Source organism: Vombatus ursinus, unplaced genomic scaffold (assembly GCF_900497805.2).
Source record: "Vombatus ursinus unplaced genomic scaffold, bare-nosed wombat genome assembly UNPS02014777.1, whole genome shotgun sequence".
NCBI lineage: Eukaryota > Metazoa > Chordata > Mammalia > Diprotodontia > Vombatidae > Vombatus > Vombatus ursinus.
The window spans coordinates 1,434,008-1,458,224 of NW_020954555.1; the positions used below are offsets into that span (position 1 = coordinate 1,434,008).

Here is a 24,217-nt window from a genome sequence, read left to right on the forward strand (position 1 = left end):
CCTCAGTCTTCACTGGGGGTGGGACAAGAGGAGTTCCAGGGCTCAGAACAACCTCAGTCTTTGTGGAAGATGGGACAAAAGGTTCTCCACAACCCAGGTCAATCTCATTCCTTTTGGGTGATAGAGTAAGAGAAGGTCTAGGTTCTGGGACAACTTTGTCACTTCTGGGGAATGGTCCAAGAGACATTTGAGAACTCATGACAACCTCGGTCCTCTTGGAGGATGAGTCATGGGGAGCTCCAGGGCCCAGGACAACCTCGCTTTTCACCTGCAACGGGGTAGGGGATATTCTAGACTCCACGGAGAGCTCACCACTGGGGCCAGGACACACTGTGGGCAGCCCCAGGGCAGTGAGGGTGCTTAGGGGCTGAGGTCCAAGGGAAGATGAAGTCCTGCCAGGGGGACCCTGAAGTGGAAGCTTGAGAGGAGCTGGGCCACTTTCAGACTCAGACAGCCTAGTAACTGGTACTTCCCTCTCTTTGGGTGAAGGGGCCTCAGCAATGATGCCACTGGCCCTGTGGGTACTACCTTCTTCTCCGTTAGCCTTCCCAAACTTTGGGGGCTGTCCTTGAGTCCCAGGCACTCTCACTTGGCTTGAGGAGGACCCTTGGAACCTGGGGATTGCTTGGGGTAGCCGACTCTGTCTCAGGGTCTCAGCTTTTGAGGGGTGAGGCTCAGGGGGTACTAGAGTGGTGAGGATTTCCAGGGCCTGGCTCCGACTAGGGGAGAGGGAGTCTGCAGGCCGGGGGCCTACCACGACAGCTCGGACGGTTCGGGCTAGGTGCCGGCCCCGAGGTGGCCCTTCAGCCCCAGGGGGCCCAGTCACTACTGAGCTGCTGCTGCTTGTCCGTCTCTCCACGCGCCCTCCCACCATTGTTGTGGTGTGAACAGTCCGAGTCACCCGCCTCTCCTCGGAGCCCCAAAAGATTTCACTGGAGGAGCCCAGGCCAGGGTGAGGGCTTGCCTCCCGGGGCCCTGCCCCGGGACCCTCTGCCCTAGGGCCAGCAGCGGCACTGAGCCTTGACATCTCTGCCTGAGGAATAGGGGTGCTGCTGTGGGCTTGGCTGCTGGCCTCCTTCAGCCTCCCCTGTTGCCTCTTGTCCTTTGGAAGTGGTGTGTACATCTTAGAGAAGATGGGCTCATGACTGAGGAATTTTTTTGTGTCACCCAGAGTTGAGTCCTCAGGTGGGTCATGCCTCTCCCTGACCCCAACATTGGGCCCCTGAGAATTCACAGTCTCCTCTTTGCACGTGGTGACACCATTGACTTCCTCTCGATGGTAGGTATATGCATATGATTCCTTCTGGGGAGCAGCACCCCCACCCTGTGAGACCAGGGAGACCTTATGGAAGCGGTGCCGGACCTCCTCCTGGGCAGGGGGCCGATGCCGCCAGGTCAGGGTGGCACTCACCACGCGAGACTCTGGCTGGACCGGGTATGTGCCTGCCTCCTCCATGCCAGGGCCTGGCACTGTGCCCTGACGGCTCTTTGTCTCCTCACTGCTCAGCACCCCCAGAACGCTGCAAAGGAGAGAGGCGTTGGTCAATCAGTGATTCCCCTGTGCAGCCTTATGGTCACATTACCTCCTCAAGGCTCAGTTTCCTCGCCCAAAAATGGCAATAACGGGCAGCTAGGTGGCACAGTGGATAGAGCACTGGCCCTGGAATCAGGAGGACCTGAGTTCGAATCCAGCCTCAGAAGCATAACACTTACTAGCTGTGTGACCCTGGACAAGTCACTTGGCCCCAACTGCCTCACCAAAAAAAAAATGGCAATAATAATAATAACTGACATGATTACCACATACTCTTTAGACTCGGCCCTTCTCTGAAAGTAATCTCGTCCACCACTTGACTCCAGGTACCTCACCAAGGTCTGAAGGTTGGGTGTATTTCCTATCCCTAGACATAATTTTAGCCTATAGTCAAGGTCATCTTCCTGAGTCTTGGTCTGCTCATTTGTGAAATGTTGGGGTTCGATGGTTTCCAAGGAACACCCTGATATGCTGTGAGCTAAGGTCCCTTCCTATTCTGACATTCCAGGTTCTAAGGTCCTTCCCAGCTCTTAAGTTCTATGTTCTGAGGGCCCTCTCAGCTTTAACATTTTATGTTCTAAGGGCCCTCCTAGCTCAGCTAGTTAATGACCTATGATCCCTCAGAAGGTAGAGTTGGAACGGACTTAGAGGGCAAACAGGGGAAGAGGAAAGAAGCAGAAGGAAAGTGAGGAAAAGATAAAAGATAGAGAATGGAAGGAAGAGAGACAGAGACAGAGAGATCGACTGACAGAGACAGAGAGAGACAGAGGCAGAGAGATCAAGTGACAGAGATAGAGAGAGACAAAGACAGAGAGACAGAGGCAGAGAGATCGAGTGACAGAGATGGAGAGAGACAAAAACAGAGAGACAGAGACAGAGAGATCGAGTGACAGAGATAGAGACAAAGACAGAGAGACAGAGACAGAGAGATTGAGTGATAGAGATAGAGAGAGACAAAGACAGAGAGACAGAGGCAGAGACAGAGGAAGCTCCTAGAGAAAGAATCCAGGCCATAGTCTATGGAAAGATCTGGGAGGATGCCACAACTTTGTGTGTGTGTGTGTGTGTGTGTGTGTGTGTATATATATGCATGTATATATATGCATATATAGATGTGTGTGCAGCCATAGTGTACACATGTATATACATATATGTATATATCCAAATAAGCCAATCTGCTTGTCTATCTGTCTATCTATCTATCTATCTGTCTGTCTACCCATCCATCTATTTTTCTGTCTATATGTTTATCTATCTGTCTGTCTAGCTATCAATTATCTATTTGTCTACTTACCTACCTATCTGTTCATCTTTCTATCTCTATCTGTCTATCTGTCTGTCTATTTATCCATAAAAATACTTATAATGATACTTTTCATGGTAGCAAAAGATTGGAAACAAAGTAGGTGCCCATTGACCAGGAACCAGTTAAACAAACTGGCATATGAATGCAATGGATTGTACATCATAAGAAACAGTAAATGTGAAGAATTCAGAGGAGCTGGACAGCTACATCAGCACTGAGGCAAAGAAAGCAGATACAAGAGAGCAATATACGCCATCGTCACAATATTGTTAGAATGTAAATAGAGGGTGGCTAGGTGGCACAGTGGATAGAGCTCCGGCCTTGGAGTCAGGAGGACCTGAGTTCAAATCAGTCCTCAGACACTTGATACTTACTAGCTGTGTGACCCTGGGCAAGTCACTTAACCCCATTGCCTATCAAAAAAAAAAAAAAAGAATGTAAATAACATTAAATGCCCCTGAAGTATCAGGGCTCAGATCCAAGGCAATGCCCATTCTTGACTTCAAAGGGCTCCTAACAACCTATAACTCCCTCTCCTCCAGAGAGGAGCAGGAGGCTATAGAGAGGAGATTAGGCCTACACTGTCAGGCACAGTCACTGGCTCAATTTGTTTTTCTTAACTGTGCTCTGTTAAAAGACAGTTGTTATTGTTTGTCCTTCACTCTCAAAAAGGACCATGACATAGGGAAGGTGATGCTATGACTTTCAAGTGAATTGGATTTAAATGAGGGAGGTCTATGCAAAGTCACCAGCCCCACTGTCTCTTCTGGAGCTACCTGGGTCCAGTGGCCAGATATAGATCAGGATGACGGTATTCCGTAGTGGAGGCATATTGGAAAGTGAGAGTGATGTTCATAAAGTGTCTTCAATTAGAAAGAGCTTCCTGAGGGTGGTGAACTTTGAGTATGACTTTGAAAGATAGACAGAAATAGAATCCAGATGGGATGGATTGTGGGAGGATCTTAGATGAATTGGTAAAATTAAGAGACCAGCGGGCCTAGTGCAGAGGGAGATGTGGGATTGGTGCTTGGGTGTTCGGGTAGAAAGAATAGAGATGAGAGATACAGACTTGAGATGGGAGGGAACCAAAGTGGGCCTAAAGGGGAAGGGAATAAGCATTTATGTATTACCTATTATGTGCCAGCCACTGCGCTAAGTGCACTTTACAAATATTATCTCATTTGATTCTTGAAACAACCCTGCCAGGTAGGTGCTGCTATGATCTCCATTTTACAGCTGAAGAAACTGAGACACACAGAGGTCAAGCAACTTGCCCAGGGTCACACAACTAGTGAGTGCCTGAGGCCCCCAAGGGCCAACAGGGAAGAAATCCTGCTTGAGGTTAACAAATGGAAAAGGAAGAATAAGTTAGTATACACATGTAGATTCCCGAATATAGACATACATGCTTCCCTCTCCTGGAATGCACATATCCATGTTATACCTATTCTACCATAATAGAAAGTCCCGGACTTGGAATCAGGAGAACTGAGTTCAGAACCCAGCTCTGTCACTCACTGGCTATGCGACAGTGGACCAGTCACTTATCCTCCCAATCCCACTTTCCTGATTTGTAAAATGGAAATAATTCCTGTGGGATCTGCATTCAAGGATTGTTGTAGGATTCAAATAGTACAAGGTATGTGAAGGTACTTCAAAAACCCTAAAATGCTATGTAAATGTCAGCTATCATTATTATTATTAACATTATTATTATTATTAATTATTTGTGTGACTTAACCCCTCTCCTCTCTGGGCCCCCATTTTCTCATCTATAAAATGGAGAACAGAATGCTTGTGGTCTCTCTAAATCCAGTGTTCTTAACCTTTTTTGGAGTCCTAGATCTCTTGGGCAGTGTCTGATAAAGTCTCTGGACTCCTCGAAATAAGGTTCTTTAATGAATAAATTAAAATCTGTAGGGTTATAAAAGAAACCAGTTTTACTAAGACATAGTTATCAAAAACAAAACCACAGACTCGAGAAATCCAATTTAAAATCCCCTCCTTTAAATGGAATGTGAGTTCCTTGAGGGCAGGGACTGTCTTTGGCCTAGTACACTGCCTCCCACATAGTGGGAGAAAAAAATTCTCAACCCACTAACAAACTGTGCCATTGACTCACTGGGCAGCTCTGCATTAATTGATGTTTCAGAGTCTCAGTTTCCTCGTCTGGAAAACGGGGATAATAATACCAATTTTAACCTCCTTTATGGGTATGTCATCCAGACCAAATGAGAAGGAGTTTAATAGATGTGAATTATATTGTTAGTACTACTCTATTTTGAGAGCTTGGCCTTAACACAATGGTTCAGTTTCTAAACAAACATAATTGAATCAAGCTAGAGGTAGAAGGAACTTCAGATCTTGTCTGACTCCTAACTAGGCCAGAGAGGTGAAGTCACTTGTCCAGGGTCATATGGGAAGCAAATAGCGCAAATGAGATTTGAACCCAAGGCCTTTGATTTTGAACCAACACTCTTGCCACCACACAACATTGCCTCCCTGTAAAGTAGATAGCTAGATGGTAAAAAAGGATAGAGTGCTACAGCTGAAGTCAGGAAGACCTGAGTTGAAATCCTGTCTCAGACACTGACTAGTTATATAGCCTTGGACAAGTCACTTAACCTGCCTATAAAGTGAGTATAATAATAGCTCCTACCTCCCAGGATTATAATAAAGATAAAACAAGATAATATTTATAAAATGTTTTACAAACATTAAAACTAGCTTTAATTAAACGAAGGGCAGCTAAGTGGCACGGTGGATAGAGCTCTGAACCTGGAGTCAAGAAGACCTAAGTTCAAATTCAGCCTCAGACACTTACTAACTGTGTGTGACCCTGGGCATATCACTTAACCTTGTTTGCCTCAGTTTCTTCATCTGTAAAATGAGCCGGAGAACCCAAATAGAAAACCACTCCACTATCTTTGCCAAGAAAATCCTAAATGGGGTCACAAAGAGTTGGACACGACTGAAAGAACTGAACAACAAAAATAATAAAAGCAAGACCCATCTTAAAGGTTCCATAGATATTGATACTTAAGGATATTAAAGTGAATTACAGAATTCTCTCCTTAATTTCATCATTGTCCAGATTGATTGACGTGATTGACATGATTGTCCAGAGTGACCTTTTGAGTTCACTGAGGAAACTCCTGGTGTCTTTAAGAAAACTGATTTGCAAATTAATGCAAATCAGCAACTGTTCTATAACTTCTGATCTTCTAGGATAAGTGACTCATGGGACACCACAAGGCCAGTATGCCAGAGTTGGGAGTCAAACCCCAGGCTTCCTGACTCCCAGGCCCATTGCCTATCCACTACTTCTGGTTATCTCTTCCCTAAATCTGCATTTCTGTATATTGGGTTTGCTTAACTCAGGGTGGACCTGTCCCAGGGAGGTAATTTTATTTCCCTGCCTTAAGGGATCCTCTTTTTTCTAATTAAAAAACAAAATTATTTTCAATTCCAAATTCTCTCCCACCTTCCACCCCTCCCCCATCCATTGAGAAAGCAAGAAACACGATTCAGGGATCCCCCTCAAGCCAGTTCCTAAGGGCTTTGAGAGATCCTCTTGTCCACTCCCCTGGCCCAAGTCAGACAGAAGTGACTTGACTGTTTCTAGTTCTTCTTGCCTTTTTGGATCTCATTCTGATCTCTTCCTTCTCTGCCTGCCTTTCATTCATTCATTCAATCATTCCTGCAGCAATCTTCCTCTCAAGTCTCTCAGATTCATCCCAGGGATATCCTCTTCCTGCCCCCAGGATCTTACCCTTCCACCCCCTCCCTCCAGAGCTGGCCGGGGGCCTTGGGACTTTGGCCCGGCTTTGACAGTCCCCAGACATGAGTCAGTATTTTATGAGGGGCTGAGATGAAAGGGGCTAGAGCAGAGAAGAAGCTGTGGAAAGCCAGTCTCAGCCTCAGGACTTGTCAGACTAGATGCCAGAGATGGGGGTGGGGGGGATAAAAGGGGGGATATGGGCCCAGCCCCAAGCCTGATGCTTCTATTTGGCAATAAGCTGACCTTCAAAGAAGTGGGTGGAGAGAAAAAGGGGACCATATGAGCCTGGCCCAATAATCCATAAGCATGGGGTACAGCTGGACTCCTTGATCCCCAAGAAAAATTTGCATCCTTTTTACTGAGCCTTCCATCTCCTCAGTGAGCTTTAATCCAAGCTCACTGAACTGATTCACTCGGGTTCCATCCCCTCATTGAACTCCATCCCCTTAATGGGCCTTTCCTGAGTCCCATTCCCTCACCAAGTCTCCCATTACTCTTATGGAACCCTGCCCCCTACCCTGAACCCCCTTCACCTCTCCCATCTTGTGCACTAATAGTAGATCACTCAGTCCAGGAGAAAGTCTAATGCCCCAGAGGCAAAGAGAAAGAAGGTATGTCAGGAGGAAAAGCTCTTATGGCTTTGCGAGACCATACGGTCAGAAAAAAAGTCCAAGGGCTGACGTGCTGCATTAGCTCTTCTGGATTGAGCTTTCTACCATCAGTACATTGGATGGGAGACGTGAAGGAGAAGGGAAAGGGGGCACAGGCTGGGGGGCAGGATTCAATAAAGGTAATGGAAGACTTGGTGAGGGAATGGGATTGACCTTTGAGGGAGAGAGAGAGAGAGAGAGAGAGAGAGAGAGAGAGAGAGAGAGAGCTTCCCAACTGTCTAAATCTCTTTCATCAGCAGGAGGCAGGAAGGTATCTCAGAATCTCACCCATGGGTTGGATCCTTAGGGGCTGAAGCCTAGAGTGGTATATGGGAGAGGGGGAGGCAAGAAGGATGGACAAGATAGCCTTTACCCTCAAAACATGGCTTGTGGGACTGGAAAGTGGATGGGGGTGGGGAAGTGATGCCTAGTCCAACAAGTCAAACAAAACCCTCAACTCATCTGTGAGTCACCCCCAAAACTGGGCCAAACCAGTCTCCACGCACAGCCAAACTCACACACCCATCCACCACCACCAATCCAACCGAAACCCATCTGTCCTTGTCACCCCCCCCAACCACACACCTCTCCTTTCTCCAATGCCTTCCACCCCTGGCCTCAAGGGCTTTCACAGGGGAGTTGTCAGAGTAGGGGCATAAAAGTGTGGGGGGCAGCAGATTCCAGCTGAGACTCCATAGAGTCTATCATTATGCACCTGGGGCCAAAAATAGATAGGAAGAGGACTGGGTGGGGGCCATCCACAGCCTCACCCCAGCTTCTTCCCTGTTTTGACCTCTCCTCCCTTCTCTCTGACTCTTCACTCTCCTTATCCACAGCTGAGTCCTGGATGATTTGAGAAGTAGCCTTACTCGGGGTCTACTCAAGGTCATCCATAAGTCCAGCAACCACCATCTGCTGTGGGGAACCGGGGATGGGAATGGACGCGGGAAAAGAAGAGGAAATAGAGAAAGAGCGGGACATTTCTAGGAATCGAAAGCATTCGTTTAAAAAACATTCGTAGAATGTCAGAGATGGGAGGCACCCTAAAGTATCAAATGCCTCAGGAGACAAGGACATTTCAATCTCTTCAGTTGTCCATTGGGTCTACCTTCAGAATTTTCTCCAACGCCTACCTCTATCCTGTTAAATGAGGGAAAGTTGATTCATAGAATATTAGAGCCGGAAGAGATCTCAAAACACAAAATGTTAAGCTCTAGAAAGGACCTTGGAATATAGAATATTAGATCTAGAAGAAGGCTTAGATACCATCAAATTAACCAGTTCATTTTGCAGTTGGAGAAATGGGGGCTCAGAGAGCAAAAGAACAATTGGAGTGGTACAGCATCAGGTTTGTAGTCCGAAGTCTACCAATAGCTCGATGGACGACCTTAGACAAACTACTTCTCCGGACCCCATTTTCCCCATTTGTAAAATGAGGATGTGATAATGCTTACTCTACCTATTTCACAAGTCCTTTGAAATGATCAAATAAGAGATATATAATATAAATAGATTAATATATACCATAAATAGATATTGATTTAGAGGTCATCCAATCCCTTCATTTTATAAATGAAGAACTGAGGTCAAGAGGTTAAGGAACCTGCCCGTGGTGATTTATACAGTTAGTAAGTAGAAAAGCCAGGATTCAACTCCAAGTCCTCTGACTCCAAGCCTAAGGGACCTGGGTTCAAATCCCTGCTCTGCCTCTGCGGTAGAGAACACCACCACCCTTCTAGTCACCGCAGGGTACTCGCTTTAACTTCATCCTCAATCCACATTCTCCTTCACTTTCCATATCCCAATGGATCGAAGTCCAGGGGCAAGGCGCTGGAGGAGAGAGTGAAGGTGACAACTTTGCTCCACTCTGCTTGGATTAAATCCAATTCTTGTGCAAGGGCAAGTCAAGACATCACCCTCCAGCTATCATTAGTCCTCTTAGAATCAACAACAACAACAACATATGCAACATATACAACATATACAATTCACTTTCAAGTCTTGTTGATTCTGCCTGAAAAACATTTCTCCCAACCCTCCCCTTCTCTCCACTCACTCAGTCACCGCCCTGGTTCAGGCTCTCCTCATCTGTCACCTGAACTATTGCGAAAGCCTCCTCATTGATCTCCCTGCCTCCTCTCTCGCTACTCCACTTTACTTGCCATGTAGCAGGCAAAGTGATTTTCCCAAAGTGCAGGTCTGACGATCTCATCTCTCCTACTCAATAACCTCTAGAGGCTCCCTATTCCCCCTAGAAGCAAATACAAAACTTCTCTGTTCGGCATGGAAAGGCCCTCACAATCTGGCTCCAATCTACCTTTCCAGGCTTATTACATATTAATCCTCTTCATGCCCTCTATGGTCCAGTCAAATGAGCTTTCTTGCTCTGCTTTAAATTAGTTCTTCTGGTCCCATCTCCGTGACTTTTCTGTAGGCTTCCCCGAGCCTGGAATGCCCTCTTTCCTCAACCCCACCTCTTAGAATCCCAGATTGTTTCCAAGTCTTGGTCATGTTCAACCTACGTTCATCCTTTCTTATTCCCCACCTTCCACCAGCTGCCAATGCCTCCTCAAGAAATTACCACGTCTTTACTTTGTATATAACGTATACATGTACATACTGTATGTGGTATACGTGTATATACCAAAATAAGCATGGCAAAATACTGTATACGGTATATATTATGTGTATACTGTAGGTATGTCAAGCGTATTTTGCTCTCCTCAATAGAATGCAAGCATCTTGAGGGCAAGAATTTTTTCATCTCTGTCCTTGTATCCCAAGAACCTCGAAGAGCACCTGGCATATCATTAAGTGCTTTCTGATTGATTACTATCTGTATGACCTGGAGATCAGTTCCTCGTCTTAAAAAAGGAAAGAGATTGGACTAATTGACTTTAAAGTCTTTTCTAACTCTAAATCTCTATTCAGTCTCCCATTTTATTTTCCCAATAGCTCCTATGAGATGGATGGTACAAGTATTTGCAGATGGAGGAACGGAGGCTCAGAGATGGAAAGTGGTAAAGAAGCTTATCTAGTCATACAGCAAGTTATTTGCAGAATTCGGTCTCTTCTGGTTACCAGTCCAATGTTCTGTTGTTTGTTTTTTTCCCCCACTACAGCCTTAACAAAATACTTGTCAAAATGAGATATGAAAGTCTTTTGTAAAATTGAAGGTGCCATGTAGATAAGAGTGCTTACTTATTATGAATATAATGATTAAATAATCTCTGCACTTTTCATAACAATAAACACACCCACTGTCCTCACAATCAGGAGTGAGAGGAAAGAGTTTTGGTTTGGTATCACCTAGCACTTAGGATCAAAGATCCTAAGCTTAGAAACCTTCAGCTCCAACGCCATCATTTAACAGATTAGGAAACTGAGGCCCAGAAATGTGAGGTGGATGAGAAGGCAGGAAGAGTCAAGGCCAGATTTCAGACCCAGAACTTCTCAGAATCCCCTCAACTGGAAGTCTTTTAGAGCCTCGCCTACTCTTCTCTGGGGCTAAAGGGGAAACATGGGGACAAGGGAGAGTGAGTCTTCGAAAGTTTCCTAGCCTGGGATGAAGATGCACAAGATAATAATAAAAACTGGTATTTCTATTATTACATGATTTTATTCAATCTTCTCTCAAACTCTGCAAAGTAGATGCTCCAGCTATTACTATACTCATTTTACAGATGAGGGAACTAAGATTTAGAGAGGTATAGTGGCATTCCGATGGTTCTACGGCTGGTAAACATCTGAGGCAGGATTTACAGTCAGCTCCCCCCGACTCCATGACCAGGACGCTAGCCGTTACCGATGCTGCGTCTCAGGTGAAAACTCCCTTCCTCCGCCACGTAGCAGGCAAAGTGATTTTCCCAAAGTGTGGGTCTGACGATCTCATCTCTCCTACTCAATAACCTCCAGCGGCTCCCTATTCCCTCTAGAAACAAATGCAAAACTCATATACATTGTCTTCCCCCTGTCAGAATATAAGTTCCTTGAGGGCAGGGACTATCTCACTTTTGCAATGGTATTCCTCGTGGTTGGTACCTAGTAAATGGTTAATTCTTTTTTCATTCATTCATTCATCTATTTTTTCAGATGACCTGAGACCTCTGTGGGAACAGGAATCAGAGAAACCATGGTTCCAGAGGTCCCTGATGAAGACAGGTAGGCACGATGGGAAAACTCAGAATCCATAGATTCACGAGAATCAATATTTTGAAGCTCTCCACTTATTTTTTGCAGTCATTCGATCTCCCTTGGTGGGCTTCCCACTGTTGAGTCCTAGGCTGGATTCCTCTTGGCCAAAGGAAATCCCAAGGCTCCCCTTTTTTTTTCTCCCTCCAGAGCTAGCTGCCCACTTCCTTCAGTTCAGGGGCCCTCGGTGCCACTGTCTCCCTCCATTAGCCCAGGGCATCAGTAGTTAACTTTAATAATGTAATTTAATATATCACATATAATATATATAATAATATAATTTAATAAAATTCTTGTTGTGATGGAGAGCCCCCCTGTCATTCTGTAAACTGAAGGAGTAGGGCTCAATGATAACTAAGAACCTTTCTAACTCCACTCATCTGAACCTGGGCTCCGATAGCTTAGGCCTCCCAGGACTTCAAAGCATCTTCCTGCCACCTCCTTACCAATCCAGCACCTAATCCACTTGACAGCTTGAGGACCAGAAAGGTTGAACAACTTGCCCCAGCATACCCAGCACCTCGGCAGCCGAAATAAGACTAAAAGCAGGTTTCCAGGCCAGGATTTGGATGCCTGATCCCTTCAGAGGGTGGGGATGGGGTGACTCCCTTCCTATATTGGGCACTGCCCTGGCCAGCCACGTAGAGGGGAGGTCAAGACAGAGACTGGTCTCTGGTGGACTGGAAGGAAAGGTGGCATAGATGGGCTAGCAGGAAGGGAGAAGAGAAAGAAGTATGATCAATTCCCAGGCTGGGGGCTGGGGGCTGGGGTGAGGGTGGGGCGGGGAAGGACAGAGCTCAGAGCCGGAGGAGAGGAATGAATGAGTCTCCAGTTAGGAGGAGAAGGCAGGGCTCAGACAATGGGGTCAAAGAAAACCAAACGTGTCTGTCTCCAAACAGAGCCCTCCACTACTCACCTTCTGTCCGAAGATCCAGGTGTCTCAGTGGCCCGGCTCCCAGCAGCCTTGCCTGCTCTCCCTGGGCACTGGTCCTCTTTCAGCTGGGGTTCCCAGGGCCTGGAGTCAGGACACCCCGTGATGGGGCGTGGCTCCTGGGGAGGGGCCTGCGCCCTCGCCCAGCGGCCCTGGAATTCTTCAGGGCCGCCTGGGCAAGGAGCTGGTCGGGCCGGTTTCAGCTCCCACGGCCCTGACGGTACTAACTCTGGCTCTCCTCCTTCCTCCCCAGGAGTCACCTCTCTCTTCCCCTGCAGGGTGATGGTGACAAGGTAGCAGGTGGTCATGGCTGGCAATGGGGGTGGTGCTGGCTCCCCAAAGGCAGGGGTCTCTACCAAGTGATCATGATAGCTGTCACCCTTTGCTTGCTGAGGAGCGAGAGAGGGAACTGGGCGGGTGAGAGCAGCCTCAGACCTCACAGAATCTTGGCGCTGTGGGGTATTGGAGGTGTCAGTGGTGGGCCCCTGGGCGCAGGGGCCTGCTACCTCCTCCCTCGGGCTAGAGTCTGCCTCCTCCAGGAGGCCCTCACCAGCTGCAGCCCTAGTACTCGAAGGAGCCACATCAAAGGGCCCCCTGCCCTGTCCATCTACCCCACGGCAGGTCGAGGGCTGTCCGAGGAAACCAGACACAGATGTCTCACCCTCTTGGGATTGTACCAGGGAGAGAGGTCCTGAGGTTCCTGCAAGCCCTGAGCCCATAGAGTGGATAGGAGCACAACCGGCGAGGTCCAAGGCACTGCCCACAGCTGGTCTCTGCAGTCGCCCTAGGGAATGAGCGGATGTCCCCAGGCTCCTTCTCTGGGGCCATAGGCCCAGGCTCCAGGTCTGCAGGTCCCATTCCGAGTTGCTCCGGACGCCTACCTGGGGACACAATAATCACAGGCCGTAACACCTCATGGGCACCAGGCGCCAGCACCTTCAGCCTTGACGCCTTGTCCTCGCAGCTCAGGCCAGAACACACAGGGTTCTGGGAGACATTTTAGGAAGACTATTGATGAGCTTGACCTCATCCCGAGAAGATGCTGAAGGACCTCGAGTCTCTGCCATCTGAGACTCGGTTGAAGGACCTGGGAATGATTAGTCTGGATAAGAGAAACCTTAAGAGGGAACATGCTTGCTGCCTTGAGTATATATATAGGAAGGACAGTCATTTAGAAGAGGGATGACAATTGTTCCTGCTTGGTCCCCAAGGGCAGCGCTAGGAGCCAGGGTCAAGGCCAGCTGGACTACCTCCCTCTGCAGTGATATATGGGGGTCAGGGAGGCTGGGTGGACACATTTCCCTCCAAATTTCCCTACTAGCTCCCTCCCACTACTCCTGTAATGACAGTAATGGAAGGAACACTCAATTTGGAGTCAAAACACCTCAGTTCAAACCTGAGCTCTCCCATTAATTTGGCTGTGTGACCCAGGGACAATCACTTCCCTTTCTGAGCCTTAGTTTCCCCACCCCCACCCCCCACCCTCGACAACACCCTCACAAAATGAGAGGGTGTTCTAAATCCTTTGAGATCTTATGATCTCCCTTGCCTCCTGGTTGGCACAGGTCCTGGGCCTTAGAGCTACCCAAGCAAGGAGGGGACCCTTAGGTAGACAACCTTGGCTGAGGATGCCTGGTCCCCCCCTGGGCTGAGGGGCCTAGACCTTGAGCCAAGAGGCAGTGACTGACTTGGCCCTGTCCACTAATGAGGCATAGCCCCACCTTCCCCACAGGCGGGGCCTGGACTCTGCTCCTCTTCCCAGGCGTCCCCGCCCACCCCCACTGCCTGCTGTGTGGTTGTTATTGTTGTTAGGGGTAGGAGGTGCCACCTGCTGTGCCAGTCAGGCATAATCCTTACGACAGCCCTTTCCAGGCAGGGAGGAGGCTGGCTTTGGGCAGCTAGAGTCCAAAAAAATTACCTACTTGCCAAAGGTCACACGGGAAGTCAGGGTCAGGGATGATACAAGGACTCTCGGTCAGGAAGGGAGGGGAGAGCTCACCTCAGGCCAATGCCGGGTACTAAAAAGAGCTGTGTCCCATTTGGGGGAAGGGGTGTGCTAGAGGAACCCTCAGCTTGGGTGAAGGGGCAGAAGGGAGCATAAAGCCCTCCATCCTTCTGTGGGCAAAGTGGGCAGTATTCGGCGATACCCGGTAGGGACTGGGGAGGTGTGTATGTGTGTGTATATATTCATATGTGTGTAAGTTTGGTGGGTAGGTGGGTGTTTGTAATTGGGGTGGTAGGGGTCGTGCGGAGTTGTTGAGCAGGCAGCAATCATTCTAAGGAAAGGGAAGAACTTAGGCACTGAGGGAAGACTTGGATTCTGATCGGATGGAAGCTCCTCCAGGGTAGGTATCTCTGTCTCCAGCACCTAGCTCAGTGCCTGGCACACAGGAGTGGCTTAATAAATGATTGTCGATTGATTGATTGATCCAGAAGGCATATGGGGGAGTAGCTTTAAACTCAAGCCCCCCCCTTTTCTCCAGCCCATGCAGGTGGCTCCCATGGGAACCTCAGCCTGGGCCACCTTTGATGCCAGAGGTCCCAGCCCTTAGTCCCTGTCTCTCCTGTGGCCCCCCTCCCCCCCACCTCACAAGCTTCCAAAGAGATAAATCAATGTGCTCTCTTGAGAAGGAACTTCCCCTTTCTAGTTTTCTCTCTGAAAAGTGGGGATAATAGAACTTTCATTCTCTACCTTGCAGGGGTGTAGTAATGAAAGCATTTTGGAATAAGCAAAGTTTTCTGGAAGTAGGAACTTAGAGAGGTAATCCATGGTGCCATAGCACTAGTAGGAAGTCATTGACACAAAAGAACCCAGCTAAGGAGCCCTATTAGCTATTATTATTGTTGTTGTTGTTATTATTAAGATTATGATTTAAAATAACAGCTGCTGTTATGCCCATTACCTTGCCGTGGTGGTTGGTGCTACTGCTCTGAACCAGGTCTGGGCAGCTCTGACCTCCCCAGGGCCTAGGAAGAGAATACCAGGGGAACACAAGTGTGAACAGTCTTTCTTGCCCCCTTCATCCACTCAAAATCCCTCAAGGTTGGACTCCCTCCCATAAGAATATTTTCACCCAAGGCAAATCAATTGGTGCAGAGAATGGGGGGAGGTATCAGAGGCAGCATAGAAAATAATCAAACATTGGGTATAGCCTAACTGTCACCTGCTTGGGAACTAGGGGGACAGGGTCTCAAAGAGAGATGCCTTGGCATCTCTAGGGGAATGGCTCAGGACTAGTTGTATCCACTGGAAACAGCTTATCAGAGGTGAGGAGGACAGCAGTGCTCTCTAAGAGGAAGGAAGTACACGCCCCTCTGTGTAAGCACCCTGGGGCAAGGCCCTGTTCACGCTAGTTACAGCTCTGCCCCCTCCACTCCCTTCCTTTAATGCAAGGGTTCTTAATCTGGGGTCCATGAACCTAAAAAAATTTCTGATAATTGTATTTCAGTATAATTGGTTTTCTTTGTAATCTTATGTATTTTACTTTATGCATTTAAAAACCTTATTCTGAGGTATCCATAGGTTCCACCAGGCTATGAAAGGGGCCCATGATACAAAAAAGGTTAAGAGACCCTGCTTTGGAACCCAAGTAGGAGTAAAAACTCCTACCCAAGGGTGGCCAAGGGAAGGCCAATTATAAGGTAGGACTCAGGGCTATTGGAATCACAAAAGGGACAATTCTGCCTCTACTCCTCTGTTTCCTCCCCCCATCCCCATCCCCATCCCCACCCCTGCCACACACACACACACACACACACACACACAGAGCACCTCTGCTCCATCCCTTACAGACCCACTGAACTCAAATCTGGCCAGGTATTGGAACAGGAACAGAAAGATGGAGAGAATAACAGGTTGTTGGAGTTGGAAATGATCTTAGAACAAAGAATGTCCTAGCTGCGAATGAACTTAGTACATAGAATACCAAAATTGGGAGGGAACTAAGAACGTGGAAAGTCAGAGCTGGAAGTGACCTAAGAACAGAGAATGTCAGAACTAGGAGGGACCTAAGAGAACACAAAATGTCAAAGCTGGAACAAGCTTTATAGATTATCTAGCTGATCTTCATTTTACAGATTTAGAAACTGAGGTACAGAGAGCTAATAGAGATGGACTCAAGTGCATAAAGACAAGGAGAGGAGGCAGAGACAGATAGAGACACAAGAACAAGAAGAAGGCCAGAGACACAATCCCACCCTCTCTCCCTCCTTATGCCCACTTCCTCCAAGACTTCTGCCTTGACCAGGCCCTGGGGACCCTGGGATGGAGAAGGAGCCGTATCATGACCCATGAGACGCCCAGGGCCCTGCGTTCGCACGGCCTCATGGAAACACGGTCCAGACCCAGGGACAGGCACACACATGCAGAGCCTGTCATCCAACTCCCTTCATCCTGACTCACTCTTCTCTGAACCCGCCTTTTCTCAGGGGGGTTGGGGTAGGAGACTGAGCTTCCAGATTGGGGCAGGAGGTGGAGAGGAGGGAGAGCACGTGGTTTGTGCCAAAGGGGTGGGGTGTGGCTTCTGTCAGTAGGGTTAAAGGTCTGACTGGTATTCATCGAGCTTCCAGGGAGATGGGAAAAATCTTCCATTTGCATTCACCCACAGCAGCCCTGAAAGCCCTGTTGTGGGGGTTCTCAGACCTAGGGCAGTGTCCATCACCCCACCCCTCCTGCCAGCCTTCCACAGCATGTTAGGCTATTTAATGCTCTAATGTTTTCTGTGTTCTAGAACCCCCCCCCCCCCCCCCCCCTGTTCTATGGTCCAGGGGCCCATCCAGTGCTGACATTCTATCCCTGAAGGTTCCAGGCCAGCTCATGCCCAGTCACCCTCTGACCCCTCTCCCTGTCCTTCCTCCTTGGGCAACGGCACATCCTGACCAGCCATCCCGGGCTCCCCGCTTTCTCTTTATTCTCCACCCCACCTCCACCCCTCTCCTTCCAGCCTCAGGCCTAGAGCACACACAGCTGGCCAGGAGGCTGCCTGAAGACAGCTGGGGCCCGAGATAAGATCTAAACAAATTGCAGCCGTTACTGCATACAAACATTCAGAGGCTAAGCATGCTCTATGCCCCTACGCCTGTGTACAGGGCTTTTCATCAAGTCGGGGGAGCTTTGAGGATGAAGAATTCAGATTACAAGGAAGTTGGGTACCACATATGCTCACATGCACAGACTGTTGGAGCTGGAAGAGGCCTCAGAGATCACCCAGTCCAACCTCCTTCATGTTACAGCTAGGGAAACCGAGGCCTACCAGGTCATAGATTTAGACCCAGAAAGAACTTTATTGGTCACCTATTGACTTACTTGTGTCCAGGTTGTGTCTGCCCCCACCCCAACGGAATTTAAACTCCTTGAGAGTGCAGGGACTTTTTTTTTCTTTTCCCATTAAACATGGGACCCAGTATATAATAGGTGCTTAATAAATGTTTAATTAAATGAACTGAGTTGAATTTCCACTGCATTATAAAGCCTTACCCAGGATCATACAGTGAATCAGTGGCAAAGGCATTACTATAACTTCTAGAGTTCCAGCCCAGTGACTGTAACAAAAGAGACCAAGGCCTAGGGATGTTAGAGCTGAAGTCTACATGCTAATACCCACCACACCCACAAGCCTAGGGCAGGTGTGAGAAAAGGGTTAAAGCTTAGGAATTCAAAAACTGACTGGGGATAGAATCATAGATTTACAGCATGAAGGGACCTCAGAAGTCCTCTGGTCTAATTCCTCATTTTACAGATGAGGAAACTGAGGCCCAGGTCACAGATGGTGAACATTAGGATTTGAATTCAGGACTTTAAATTTCAGATCCATTGATCTTTTCTGCCTCAGTTTCCTCATCTGTAAAAATGGAGCTAATAATAATAGCACTCACCTCCCAGGGTTGTTGTGAGAATCAAATGAGCTAACACACGTACAGTACTTTGCAAACCTTTAGGTGCTATATAAATGCTATGGTTGTTGTTGTTATTTTCACTGTCCTATGGCTATGTGAACCTGGTCAAATTGCTTCCCTTCTCTGGGCCTCAATTTCTCCATCTATAAGATGGGGGACTTGAATTAGACTATAGGCCACTAGATGGTCTCCAAGACCCCTTACACCTTTAAGGTCTAAGATTTCAGTACTTTAAAATCATGACCCCTTGGGAGGCAGGGTGGTAAAGGGTTGGCACAAGCATTTATTAAGCACCTAGTCTGTGCCAGGCACTATGCTAAATGTTTCATATATATTATCTCATTTGAACCTCACACGAACCCTGGGAAGTAGGTGCTATTACTCCATTTTACAGTTAAGGAAACTGAAGCAGACAAAGGTAAAGCGACTTGCCAAGAATCACACGTGTCTGAGATCACTTTTGAACTGAGGTCTTCCTGAGCCCAGGCCTAGAGCTTTGTCCACTGTACAACCTAGCTGAGTCCTAGAGATGAATAATTATAAAATTTCTTAATTAAATTTAAATGGTTCTAAGGTCCCTGCAAGCTCTAAAATCCAACGACCTAATTAATTAGTGATCTGAATTCTATGTCTAATACTTAAGGCGCTCAGGTCCCTCCAGCTCTGTCTAACATTCTGTGTATACCACCGGCAGCCACCGCCCTTGAATCCCAGCACTGAGCCATCCCAAAACCTGAGACCCCTTCTTTCGAGCCCAATTCCCACGCACGACGCGTGGGATACTCCATCTAAACACAAAGCCCTTCCCCAGTGCCAAGTCCTTGCCTCCCTCACCTGTCTGGGACTCTGGACTCTCCTGGAAGAGGTGGCTCTTTGACCCTCCTGTCCTTCCGGCCCCCCAACCCCCCCAGGACCCGGACCAGGCGGTTCCCCAAATCCCGGAGCCGCGGCCGCCGCCGGGGCCGCTCCGCCATGGCAGGGCAGGGGGCCGTCAGGGAGTAGCTTTCCCTGGATGCGCCTTACTTCCTCCCGGAGCTGGGCTTCTAGACAGCTGAGCAGCGGGTGGGGATGTGTGTCACCCGGATTCCCGCTGTGTTTACTGAGAAAACACCCCTCACCCACTCTCTCCCGCCCACTGAGCAAACTGGAGCCTGGCCAGGAGCAACCTACCGCCGAAGGTGGGGGCCGGGGGGAGCGTAGTGGCAGAGTCACCCGGTCTGGTCGTCCTTTAGGCTCTAGAGGCTTAACCGGTAGGACTGGAGCAGTGCAGGGGGACGGGTCTCCCTGAACGCTGCCTTGGGGCTGGGCTGCGGATCTCACAGTCCTTCCCACTTTTCTAGCCCCGCTCCTTCTCCCCCCCCCCCCATGCTCTGAGGTCAGTGGGCGCTTCTGTTTTGGGCCTCCAGGGGAAGTAAAGGGGCAGGGGCCAGAGTTAGGGACAAGGGTCGGAGGCAGAGGCAGGTGAGTGAGCTACCCGAATGAGACCGTGAGGCCTGGAGCCAGAGTCTAAGAAACCCAAACAATGTTAGAACTGGAAGGGGTCTGGACAGCTCCACGTCTAGACGGCTATTCCGCTCAAACTTGTATTTGAACTTGACATTCACTTCATTTCAATTCAGCAAATTGGGCACTATGCTCCCGGTATGGCGTTAGCATCTGGGGACAGAAGACGTAAATAAAACAATTAATGCCTTGAAATCATTGATCTGGTGCTGAAAGGGACTTTAGAACCCACGTGGACCAACCCTCCATTTACAGATAAGGAGACTGAAACCCAGAGAGACTGCAGTGGAACTAGCTCAAGGCCACACTACATGCGCCTCTGTGGCCGGCAGGCGGGGTCAGAGGACATTCCACCCACACCTCACTCCTCCATCTCCTGAAAGGCTTTACAGTCATCTCTGCCTGTTGGTTTCCCTGCCTTCCTTCGAGACAGCTCATATGTCACCTTAGATCTTTCCCGATCCCTCCAGCGTCAGGAATTATCTCCCATCTATTCAGCATATATCTTGTACATACCTCATTTTCATGTTGTCTCCATTAGACTGTAAGCTCCTCGTGGGTAGGAGCAGGGTTTGCCCTTTTTTGTAACCTCTGAGCTTAGCACAGCACCTGGCACATAGTAAGTGCTTAATAAATACTTGTTCGATGACTGACAAATCTACCACTCTTTGTAGTCCATGAACATTTATTAAGTACCTACTATGTGTTAGGTGCTGTGCTAAGTTCTGAGGAGACAAAGAAAGGCAAAAGTTATTCCCTGCCCTAAAGGAGTCTAATTGTACTATGAGCCCTCAAATCACTTTCTGTCTGACACCTAACTAGTCCTGGGACCCTAGGAAAGTTATTTAATCTCTGAATCTATTCCTCCTCTGGAAAGTAGGGATTCAATTAATCACATATTTATCAATCAACAAGCCTTTATTAAATATCTGTTATTTGCCAGGCATTGTACTCAGGGCAGGGAATAAAAAGACAAAATAGGAAATCATTTCTGCCTTCAAGGAACACACAACTTGCATTGGTACATAGAAAACACACACGAGGCAGATAAGCAGTAACGTTGGGGGAATGTAATGACTCTGGGGGGAACCAGGAAAAGCCTCATGCAGAAACCTGAGCTGCATCTTGAAAGAAACCTGGGAATCCAAAGGCAGGATCAGGGAGGGATTTTCAGGCATGGAAAGGACCAGAGATGGGAGATTAAGTGACATTTGTGAGACCCTGTGGAGAGCCTGCTCTGACCAGGGTGCTGTGCTGATCAAAACAACAGGCAAAACCCAAATATAGCCTTTACAAACTTGGGGATCGTTCTCCCAGCTCTTCCCGTGGGTTGCCGGGACTTCCCCAGGGTCTGCTTCTAAGGGCAAGCTCTAATATGGGCTTCTGACCTTTTAAAGCACCCAAGATCCCAGTTGTCTTTGATGTTCCTTCACCTAGGAGCAGGGAAGAACAAATTTAGAGGCAAAGAACAGAGGCTCATGTTTCTCATCTGTAAAATGGAGAAAACAATGATGACCACCTTTCAGGGTTGTTGTGTGGATGAAATGAGATGACATTTGGAAATCACTTTGGAAATCATTAAGTGTTCTATAAATGCTGGTTATTATTTGATTTATTATTATTATTATTCACAGATACATGTGAGTATGGGTAGGGACAGCCATTGGCTTTTGAGCTTCCTCTCTCCCCGCCCAGGGGCTTACGGCATTTATTGTCTAGATCATCACCAAGAAAGAACAGTTAGAGTCTTCGGTATGCACACCTAGTTCCCAGTAGGCAGCCAAACAAAAAAGCCCCTTTTGGACACACACTAAGCAGATGGAAAATAATCATAGAATATCCCCAAAGTCTCCCATGTAGAGGTGGAGATGGGGAGAATTGCCTGACCCAGCGTGCCGTACATGCGCATAAGGACCAGCCAAGGGGAGCCCTATACCTTTATATAACCAACCCCAGCCCTCAAAGAGCATACGTTCTACTGGGAAACAATAAATATTACCTGTAGTACTTAACTGCAAACTTTACATTCTGTCCTTCAGGCTCACTCTCCGACCTACCTCTCCTTCTCTTTCTCTTCCTTTATCCTTAGCTCTGGCCCATGACCCCTATTTAGGCTTCTCCTGGTGGCCTCAAGCAGAACAGCCAATACAGCCAAAGGCATGGTGGGGGTTGGGGAGCAGAATAGAAAGTTAGGAGATGATGGGACTGTGAGACCAGCATCCAAGGATCAAATGAAATAATGTGCACAAGTCACAAACTACTGCACAAATATAATGCTTTTAACTCTTATTATCACTCTAGAGTTTAGTTCCTCTGAACAACCCTAGGAAGTAGGTAGTGAATGGTATTATTCTTGTTTTAAAGATGCCAGTACCTAACACAGGGCTTGGAAAATAGCAGGAACTTAATAAATGCTTCTTGATTGATTGATTCCAACACACAAAGCTATTTTTGAAGCAACTTTGGGCAGCAAGGGAATTGGAGTCTGGGGTATCCGAGCCCAAATTTCAGAAACCCACCAAAACTCCGAGTATAGGCATATGCACAGAGACACCAGCAAACATGAAGATGGGCCCAGACAAACATGTTCACCAAGGCACATGGTTGTTTGTTGTTTGTGAGTCGTTTCAGTCATGTCTGATTCTTTGTGACCCCATTTGGGTTTTCTTGGCAAAGATACTGGAGTGGTTTGCCACTGCCTTCTTCAGCTCATTTTACAGATGAGGAAACTGGGGCAAACAAGGTGAAGAGATTTGCCTAGGGTCACACAGTTAGTAAGTGGCTGAGGCCGGACTCCAACTTGGGTCTTCCTGACTCCAGGACCCATGCTCTATCTACTGTATCACCTAGCCCCTCACAATGAAGTGGGCATACAAACAGACCTACACCTATAACTGGCTCTCAGAGACAGAGGTCTAGAGAGGGTTTCCAGGTGTTCTTCCATCCTGGGAAAGAGGGAGGAGATGCCTGAAAGTTATGGACACTCAGCAGGCAGGAGGAAGAGGGCCCTGTAGGAAGGAAGGAGGGAGTTTGTTTCTGTGTTTTAAATTTGGTCCCTCCACAAATGCTGGAGCCTGGTGTGCAGGATGCCATGATGGGCACTAGGGGGAGACAGAGAGGAGCAGGTGATACACTGCAGACTGACCAAGGGTCCAGCCTCAGCATCTCTCATCATCCCTCCCCTGGACCATTGTAGTAGACAATATTCTACTACAACACTGGTCTCCTAGCTTCCAGTTTGTGCCTGTTGAAATCCTGCTCTTGCTTCAAGGCTCGGCTCCTCTGTAAAGCCTTTCCTAATTTCCCTGTTAGAGGACATACCCCCTTCTGCCCCATCTCCACCCCATCTCTGCCCCATCAGTCTTCTCTGATTTCTGCACACTCTTCTCATTCTTACTTGTGTTATAGAAATTTGTGCACATAGATCCCCTTCACTACACTGCTAGCTACTTGAGGGTAGGGACTGTGGAGGGGTTTTGCCCCTAGCATCAAGGAATAAGCCAGATCTAGCACATCCAGGCTCAAGAGAGCCAATTGTTAAATTTATACCTCAGAAATTGGCAAATGCTACAAATCAGGGCTTGATTTATTGTTTTATTGATTTCCCAGACCTTAAAAAAAGCAATAAAGAAAATGTTAATAATACAGATTAAATTTAAAAGTGTGTTGTACATATCTCCTCCCACCCAGAGAGATAGTTGTTAAGCACTTTGCCAGCACACCCCTGCAAAAGATCCCAAGCAGAGTAGAAACCCAATTAACACTTGGTGAACTCAACTGATTACCAAGGAATCTAATCTCAAACAAAGATGGAGATTTTCAGGGCTCAAGGATATCAGTAATCCTGGCGCCACAGAGAAATGTGCCTTGAGTTAGGAGAGACATCCCAATATAGGTGAAAGAATGCTGTTCAGTTCTGACTCTTTGTGACCCCATTTGGGGTTTTCATGGCAAAGATACTGGAGTAGTTTGCCATTTCCTTCTATGGCTTATTTTACAGATGAGGAAACTGAGGCAAACAGGGTTAAGTGACTTGCCCAGGGTCACACAGCTAGTAAGTGTCTGAGGCTGGATTTGAATTCAGGTCTTCCTGACTCCAGGCCCAGAGTGTTACCCACTTTGCCACCTAGCTGCCCTAGATGAAAGAATACCAGATTTAAACTCAAGAAGCAACAAGTCAGGTGATCTTGTACAATGAGACCAACAACACTTTAACTGCTGCAATGCTTTCTATCATGTCTGGTCTTTATACCCCTACCAATAATGTGTGATTTTCTTCTTCTTCTTCTTCTTCTTCTTCTTCTTCTTCTTCTTCTTCTTCTTCTTCTTCTTCTTCTTCTTCTTCTTCTTCTTCTTCTTCTTCTTCTTCTTCTTCTTCATCTTCTTCTTCTTCTTCTTCTTCTTCTTCTTCTTCTTCTTCTTCTTC

At 47.6% G+C, this 24,217-nt stretch overlaps 1 protein-coding gene across 1 annotated transcript in view; it reads right to left on the bottom strand.

The window, feature by feature from the left end:
- The window catches only part of CRYBG2 (crystallin beta-gamma domain containing 2), a 37,309-nt gene extending 18,171 nt beyond the window's left edge, over positions 1 to 19,138 (bottom strand). The window contains exons 1-4 of the mRNA XM_027864923.1: positions 19,123 to 19,138; positions 15,297 to 15,360; positions 12,379 to 13,274; positions 1 to 1,520 (exon numbers count right to left, since the gene is read on the bottom strand). The exon at positions 1 to 1,520 is cut by the window's left edge and continues 962 nt beyond it. Coding sequence (XP_027720724.1) covers positions 1 to 1,520; positions 12,379 to 13,112 — 2,254 coding nt within the window. The 5' untranslated portion in view covers positions 13,113 to 13,274; positions 15,297 to 15,360; positions 19,123 to 19,138. The remainder of the gene's footprint in view (positions 1,521 to 12,378; positions 13,275 to 15,296; positions 15,361 to 19,122) is intronic.
- Between the last annotated feature and the right edge of the window lie 5,079 nt (positions 19,139 to 24,217).